This window comes from Bombina bombina, unplaced genomic scaffold (assembly GCF_027579735.1).
Source record: "Bombina bombina isolate aBomBom1 unplaced genomic scaffold, aBomBom1.pri scaffold_513, whole genome shotgun sequence".
Classification (NCBI taxonomy): Eukaryota; Metazoa; Chordata; class Amphibia; order Anura; family Bombinatoridae; genus Bombina; species Bombina bombina.
In genome coordinates, this window is record NW_026512977.1 from 300,001 (window position 1) to 308,983 (window position 8,983).

The 8,983-nt window shown below is 38.4% G+C and overlaps 1 protein-coding gene across 1 annotated transcript in view; it reads left to right on the forward strand.

The window, feature by feature from the left end:
• LOC128644652 (nuclear nucleic acid-binding protein C1D-like) overlaps nucleotides 1–8,488 on the forward strand; it is a gene marked incomplete at its 3' end in the record, with an annotated part of 62,491 nt that extends 54,003 nt beyond the window's left edge. Inside the window, exons 2-4 of the mRNA XM_053697177.1 lie at nucleotides 3,073–3,219; nucleotides 8,278–8,344; nucleotides 8,420–8,488. Of these exons, the coding sequence (XP_053553152.1) occupies nucleotides 3,076–3,219; nucleotides 8,278–8,344; nucleotides 8,420–8,488 (280 nt within the window). The remainder of the gene's footprint in view (nucleotides 1–3,072; nucleotides 3,220–8,277; nucleotides 8,345–8,419) is intronic.
• Between the last annotated feature and the right edge of the window lie 495 nt (nucleotides 8,489–8,983).

Sequence of the window (8,983 nt, forward strand, 5' to 3'; positions counted from 1 at the left end):
TTTAGTAGGATTAGTGAGGCTTTTTGATATTCTTGCAATCACTTTGTAACTGGAGGGGCATAGCAGATGGACTGTTTTAAAGGGACAGTCAACACCAGAATTTTTGTTGTTTTAAAAGATAGATAATCCCTTAATTACCAATTCCCCAGTTTTGCATAACCAACACAGTTATAATTATACACGTTTAACCTCTGTAATTACCTTGTATCTAAGCCTCAGCAGACTGCCCCCTTAGTTCAGTTATTTTGACAGACTTGCATTTTAGCCAATCAGAGCTGTCTCCATGGTAAATTCATGTGCATGAGCTCAATGTTATCTATATGAAACACGTGAGCTAATGCCCTCTAGTGGTGAGAAACTATCAAAATGCATTTAGATTAGAGGCGGCCTTCAAGGTCTAAGAAATTAGCATATGAACCTCCTAGGTTTAGCTTTCAACTAAGAATACCAAGAGAACAAAGCAAAATTGGTGATAAAAGTAAATTGGAAAGTTGTTTAAAATTACATGCCCTATTTAAAACATGAAAGTTTTTTTGGGACTTGACTGTCCCTTTAAATGAAGGACCTCACCTCCCTAGCTGGTCTGGATAAAGGTTCCATTAACTTCTCCCCAGTTCTTTGTTGTAATGAGATCTCATGAAAGCTATCATGCGCCAATAAGTTTGTGTTGTCTCAAACCAGGAAACACCTTCAATGTGAATGCTGAGACGTCTGAGTAGAGTTGAAATGCAATTTAAAGGGATACTAAACCCAAATGTTTTCTTTAATGATTCAGATAGAGCATGCAATTTTAAGCAGCTTTTTAATTTACTTGTCTCCTAGTCTCAATTTTTCTTCGTTCTCTTGCTATCTTTATTTAAAAAGCAGGAATGTAAAGCTTAGGGGCCGGCACATTTTAGGTTCAGCACCCTGGATAGTGCTTGCTTATTGGTGGCTAAATGTAGCCAGCGTAACCCAGGTTCTGAACCAAAAATTGGCCGGCTCCTAAGCTTTTACATTCCTTCTTTTTATATTAAGGTTGCAGGAGAACAATAAACATTTGTTATTTTGAGTAAATTAGAAAGTTGCTTAAAATTGCCTGCTCTATCTGAACCATTAAAGAAAAAAAATATATTTAGAATTCCTTTAAGACATAAAGGGCCTGATGATGAAAAATTTGTAATTATGTAAAGAAATCATGCAAAACCTTTAGGGCCTTTTTGAGCATTATATTGCAATGTATGTGTCGATCGTTCACATACAAAGCCCTGCAAAGTATGGTTGCACCAATACTAGTATCGGTGCCGATACCAAGTATTTGCATGAGTACTTGTACTCATGCAAATGCACCAATACTTAAACCGATACCTCCACTTCCTACCCATACGTTATCTTGTGGAGTTTTTTCAAACTGCATGTTCCCATTTCATTTTAAGCTGTAGTGGAGACTTAACTAAAATGGTTCACTTCTGTTCTGCCAATACAAATTGCTGTTGTATTGTATTATTGTAGAATAGATCACTGTACCTCATTCAGACAAACCCCTGAAGTACTGGGCAGTTAATAAACTAAGATTTCCATCTCTGGCTAAAATGGCCCAAAATGATCTTTCTGCCCCTGCAGTAGTGCTGAAAGTGATAGACTGTTCAGCTTAGCATCAAACGACATTACTGATAGCAGAAGCAGACTTATAGCTGAACATACAGAGAGGCTTCTGTTCCTTAAAAATAACTTGCTACTAAGGTTTGCAAAAATTATTATAATTACTAGATTGCCTGTTATACTGCTAGTTCTTATCTTGCACAATTATGCTCAAAACATACTGTACTCTGAGGAACATCCTTAGCTTATATAATTGCAGGAAGAGTGTTAATAGAAAAAAAATTAAGTTAATTCCTATGAACACACATCTTGCAATAATAGGACTAGATATAGATTACATTTAATATGTAAGCTCTACCAATGCTCTGTGCACATTTCCAACTCAATAGACTTTAATGGAGTTGGACATGCAATGAGAGCGTTGGTAAAGCTTACCACTTAAATGTAAGCTAGCCCATAGTGTTGTCCCCCATTTTTAAACAGTGCACTGGTATATTTTTTTACTGTATTGCACTTTTGGTTGGTTGTGAAATTACATTTGTTATTTATTGTTGTTGTTTATTATGAATATATTTTAATGTAATATTTATAAACATGTTCTGTGAAATTTCTTCGAGTTTTTACAACTTTGTGACAACAAGCAAATAAAACTGTTTTATTATTTCATAATGTCTTTTGAGTTACAGTTCTTCATAATTATAAAGAAGCTATCTTAAATCATTAGTCTGTATTGTGCTTGGGACACTGTCACATGACATAAAAAGTATCGGTAATTGATATTGGCAAGTATTTAATAAAAAAAGTATCGGTACTTGTACTTGGTCATAAAAAAAGATTGTATAGGTGCTATCCCAATTGCAAAACTAGATAAACCGATCTCAGATTAAAATGTACCTTGCTAAAAAAAAAATTGAGGTACCTCGCTGTACTGACGAGACATCTTAGATCATGTCCCCAGAGCGGAGAGCTTTAGATCATCAAGCCCAAAGTCTAAATCTTTCTTTTGAGCTGATACCTAGCAGTCTTTTAAAAGTGTAAAAGTGCAGTTCACTAAGGCACATTGTGAAGAACTTATCCAAAGAGAAAACTTTTGCTTATTGAGTCTGGTGGAATCAGTCATTTAGTGCTTCTAAAGGTTGATTTCCTGAAGAAAGGTACTGTATTTACAAAAGGTCTGTATTTAAGGCCAAAGTTTCACTGGTAATATTCTCCTTTAAAACTCTTAACTTGGCATTGTTTAGGCAGGATTTACAATTTACATCTGATAGTAACATGCCTAGGTAAGTGGTCTAATCATTTAGGGTTATCTGGTTAGATGCAAGGGTGATTTTATATCTAACTTAATCTACCTACATTATCGTCTAAGAATCTCATCAGATTGTCCATGTCTTTATTTTAGCGAGTGTATCTTTTTATCAGGTTGTTATATTATACTTCACTGAAAATGTAGTACATTAATGTTTAATCATCAATTTGTGTTTTTTGTTCCAGGCTATGATGGCAGAGGTGGGCGTAACTGCAGAGGACTATCCTACAGAAATCCATGAGTACCTTTCTGCTTTTGAGAATTCAGTTAGCTCAGTAGATGAAATGTTGAAGAAGATGATGTCTGTTTCTAGGTCTGAGCTCCTTCAGAAAGTAAGTAACTCCTACTAGGGATGCCCTGAAACTTCGGCTGCAGAAGCGTTTCAGCTGAAAATGGCATTTTTAGTTATTTCCTTTTTCATTTTTTTTTTTGCCTGTTCTTTTCGGTAAATCTATTGTGTAGCATATTTCATATTTGATGCTAGCCTAGAGCTGCTGTTTGAGTTAATTTCTTGACTTACTGTTTTGCATATAATAATAGTTTTCTAGGACTATACTTTATTAATCTCTTCTGAAGAGTCTTCACTAATCTCTGTGCCATTTCCAACTTCCTTAACTTTCCTCTCTCTGACCATTATCTACTAACTTTCTCTCTTACTCTAGCTACTAAATCTTTGCAAGCCCCCAAAAAACTGCTACCTTGCAGGAATTTAAATGACTTGGATCTCACAGACTTTTCCACTCAACTGAATCCTCTGCTCTCCAACATTTCATCCCTCTATTGCCCAAACCTCGTGGCTTTACAGTATAATTTGGTGCTAAACTCTCCACTCTTCAACGTACATCAATCACTCAACGGCAACCGTGGCACACCAAACAGACCAGATATCTTCAGCGATGTTCACGGGCTGCTGAATGGCAGTGGAGGAAATCACGCACCTGTGCTGATTTCCGGCATTATAAATTCATCCTTAAGTCCTACAACTCTTCGCTCAGCCTGGCCAAACAAGTCTATTTCTCCTCCCTTGTATCATCTCATCCAACCCCAGTAAGCTGTTCTCTACCTTTAACTCTCTTCTACATCTGCCTGCACCCCCGCCCACTACCAACCTCACTGCTCAGATTATTGCTGATCACTTCAAAAATAAAATTGACACCATTAGAAAAGATATCTGCACCTCACGCCCCTCAAACCCAACAATCCTATGCACCCCTTTTATCAACAAAACTCTATGCTACTTCCCTTCTGTAACACAAAGAAGTTTCTGTACTCCCATCCTTGGCTCATTTCACAACCTGCCCACTTGACCCTATTTCTTCACAACTTCTTCCCTCTCTCTCTGCTACACTAACCCCTACCCTAACTTATCTCTTTAACCAATCTCTCACCGCTGGCAAATTTCCTTATACATTCAAGCATGCATCAATCATACCAATCTTAAAAGAGCCCTCGCTTGACCCCCCCCCTTCCCGGGGGGGAGGGGTGGTCAACCGGTCTCCTTACTTCCCTTTGCTTCAAAATGATTGGAACAAACGACTGTTCTATAATCGGATAACTCAATTTCTCAGAACTAACTCCTTACTTGATCCACTACAATCTGGTTTCTGCCCTAAACAATCAACAGAAAACGCTCTTACAAAAGTAACAAATGACCTGTTTTCAGCTAAAGCAAAAGGCCACTACTCCTTACTAATTCTTCTTGACCTGTCTGCTGCCTTTGACACAGTTGAACATCCTCTCCTCCTAATAATACTACATTCATTTGGCATCCGAGACACAGCCCCCTCCTGGTTTGCCTCACATCTCTTAAAACGCTCGTTTTCAGTGTCCTTTAACAACATATCTTGTGATCCTATGCCTTTCTCAGTTGGAGTACCGCAAAACTCTGTCTTGGGTCCCTTGCTTTTCTCTCTCTGTACATCATCCCTTGGAAAACTTATAGCCTCCCTTGGAAAACGTATAACCTCCTTTGGATTCCAGTACCACTTATATGCTGCAGATACCCAAATCTATCTTTCCTCTCCTAATATCTCTCTCTCTTTACTCAACCAGATTCCCAACTGCCTCTCTGCAATTTCCACTTCGATGTCTTCACATTATCTCCATCTCAATCTGTCCAAAACTGAGCTGCTTCTTATTCCTCCCCCCCCCCCCTCTTCGAGACATCCAACACCTGGCATTTCTCTGACGGTTGGAGACTCTATTCTCAACACCTCACCCCAGGTCTGCTGTTTTGGGGTTACACTTGACTCAGAACTCACATTCAACCCACATATACAAGCACCTACTAAATCCTGCCGTTCACACCTACGCAACATTTCCAGAATTCGTCCTTCTTCCTTACTCAAAAAACTACAAAAATACTTATTCATTCCCTCATTTTGTCACGCATTGATTATTGCAATCTACTTCTAAATGGCCTTCCAAAACACAGCCACTCCTCCCTCCAATCTATTATGAATGCTTCTGCTAGACTCATCCACCTAAGTCGCCGATCTACATAAGCTGCTCCACTCTGCCAGCCTCTACATTGGCTCCCCATACACTCAATAATACAATTTAAAGTATTAACCCTAACTTACAAAGCACTCAACAGTCTAACTCCTCTCTCATCGTGAAATATTCCCCATCCTGTCCTCTTCAATCAACCTTTGATCTACGTCTCTCCACTCCTGTTATCTCTACGTCCCACTCCCGTCTCCAAGACTTTGCAAGTGCTGCTAGTGTCCTCTGGAACTCTCTACCCCGCTCCATAAGACTGTCTCCAAGCTTGTATAGCTTCAGACGTTCCTTGAAAACTCACCTATTCAGAGAGGCTTACCATCTCTCATCCTAATCAAACTAATACATGAACTGCCTGACTCACTGCTGCAACTACAACCAATGTGTCAAGCTACCCCCAACCTTATGTCTCTGCACTCTAAACCTGTAGACTGTGAGCTTTCCGGAGCAGGGCCCTCTTCCTCCTGTACTAGATTTATTTAGTTTTGTTATGTTTTGTATTTTATCACAAATCCTTATCATTGTATACCACTATCACTGTGCCTAGCGCTATGGAATTTTGCGGTGCTATACAAATACATGATGATGATGGGATGCCCCAGAATTTTGGTCACAGAAAATTTTTGGCTGAAAATGGAATTATGTTTTTTTTGCCTGTTTTTTTTTTTTCTTGGTCAAATTATTGTGCAGCATATTATTGTTTTAAAGGGACAGTCTACACCAGAATTTTTATTGTTTTAAAAGATAGATAATCCCTTTATTACCCATTTCCCAGTTTTGCATAACCAACACAGTTATAATAATATACTTTTAACCTCTGTGATTATCTTGTATTTAAACCTCTGCAAACTGCCCCTTTTTTCAGTTCTTTTGACAGACTTGCAGTCTAGCCAATCAGTGCCAGCAACAAATTTCCAAATACTTCCATTAACAAAATGTGCAGTCTTTTTATATTTAAACTTTTTGAGTCACCAGCTCCTACTGAGCATGTACAGAATAAAACGTGTATGCATTTGTGATTGGCTAATGCCTGTCACATGGTACGTTTATGCATTTGTGATTGGTTAATGCCTGTCACATGGTATGTGTATGCATTTGTGATTGGCTGATGTGTGTCACATGGTACAGGGGGAGTGGAAACAGACAACTTTTAAAATTGTCAGAAAAAAAATCTATTCATTTGAAGTTCAAATTAAGTGCTACTGCTTTTGTCTTGTTATCTTGCATTTGTTGATTATGCAAATCTACTGTGTTGACTGGTCCTTTAAGCATAATGTAAATCCCCATCTATAAGGAATACCTTTCTCAGTAAGGTGTAGGGTAAGGAATTTTGTGTCACTTCTGTGAGCCAAAGTAATGGGGCTGAGGTCTGTGAAAATTTAGAGGGAGCAACCCTCAAAATTGAAATGTTTATTTCTGGCAGCATGGATTTTTTTTTTTAATATCCCTCGGAGGATCTGAATCTTTGGGACGTGGACGGAGAGTTCTATGGGCTCTATCTAGTGGTAGGGCCATGTGTTAAGCGTCTTCTGTGAGAGAATGGAAGAATCTTTGTAGGTATAGTTATATTTGATCGAATGTTAGTTTTTCTTATATACTGGAGTCTGAGAATCTGTCTTCTGCCCCGATTATCGAGGTCTTAAAGTTTAATGTGTATTTTTGTTCTTCAACATATTCGATCCTGTCACCTAGGTCGGCCATATCTTTTTAAATTTCTGTAAGGCTAGGTTTCATCATTTGCCCTACTTGTTGCAGGAAGGGGTTTGAGGTCAGCTTTAGTGGGAAAGCAGCAAATATTTGCTTGCATAAGTGGTGTAGAGTCTTCAAACGTGGTGCTGTCTTGCGATCTCTAATAGGGCTGTGTCGGTATCAAACCCTGAGAGTGAGCCAAGCGATTTGAAATAAGAGCTCATCTTAGTAGTAGGGATAGAAGTTGGTTTAGTTACTTTGTCCATTTTTGAAGATTTTCTGGTGGTCATATTGTGACCAGTAATGGGGGAGGTGCAAACCAGGATTTGTATATTAATTAGCAATTTCCAAGAAGACTAAGGTACTGAAACAGTCAATAATTAGATTAATCAGGGACAGGTGTTATATGATTATGTTATGCAAGTGAGAAGGGAGCATGATAGGCCCTTCTTTGCTTATTTATATAGTATCCTGAACAGGTATATAAAAAAGGCATGTACTCTAGGGAGTGTCCGGGTACGTTTGGTGGTGTTTAGTATCAGGAAACGTATTTCTTAGTCCTTGTACCTTGGCCTTTATGGTCTAATAGGGCTGGTTCTGGCCTCCCTCTTCATTCCAGAATTAAGCAGCTGCTGCCCTTCACTACCTATGCTATTATGAGAGTATAATTCACAGTTTATAATAATAAAGGTAGAGTTCTTGGGAAGCTATACTCTCACCTGTTTTAGTGTGAGGATTGCGGCCCCGGTAGGTGTTTCATACAGCCCCCTTGACGCTGCGCTTCTGTGGGAAGACAGTAATCGCTATATAGGTGCGTTGCTGGGCCGTTTCCCAAAACATTATATAGGCGTTGTGTTGAAGGCCATGCAAACCGTGTGCTCACTTGTTCCCATTGTGTTTGTAGAGTTGTGTCTAGAAAGCCGCGTGGTATAGCACTTTATAGTGTGCGCAACATTTAGATGCTGCCGGAACCCTCCGGTAAGAGAGCTATGGGTGCTTCGTCAAATCAGCTAATCGTGAGTAAAGTTAAGGAGCATTATAGAGTGCTTTGTCCGTAGGAGTTAGGCTCTTTGGCTAGGTATTGTACGGAACGTTTCAAGTTGCAGCCATCTTGCTTTTCAGTCAGCTCCGCACCATTATTATTATTATTATTATTATTATATTATTTATATATATATATATTTTTTTTTTGCTTGCAGATTGAACCATTGGAACAAGCAAAATTAGACTTGGTATCCGCATACACACTGAATTCACTCTTCTGGGGTAAGTATATCTAGCTTTTAGACTGATGTAGATAGGTGGTTGTAAAACTTATTTACTATTTTATTTACCTTGTAGTATATTTGACTACACAAGGAATGAATCCAAAGGAGCATCCTGTAAAAGAGGAATTGGTAAGATATAAATGTATCTGTGCACTTGTTTAAATATTTGTTTTAGTGCATTCAACTACTTACATTCACATATGCACTTCCAAAAGGTAGTTTTGCTTTCTTAAAAGTTCACAATCCTGCCTTGCTCTACCTTAGTTATGTGACCATACTTCAAAGATTTTTGTTGCAGTATACATATACATAAAATTGTATTGTTAGTGGGGGGTTTTATTCAAGGACTTACTATGGGTGTCTTAAATGGACAGTCAAGTCAAAATTAAACTTTCATGATTCACATACGGTATGCAACTTTAATTAACTTTCCAAATTACTTTTATAATTATATTTGCTCTGTTCTCTTGGTATTTTTTGTTCAAAGCTAAACCTAGAAAGGCTCATATGCTAATTTCTAAGCCCTTGAAGGCCACCTCTTAACTGATTGCATTTTGCCAGCTTTTCACAGCTAGACAACTCTAGTTCGTGTGTGCCGTATTAATAACATTGTGCTCACTCCTGTGGAGTTACCCGA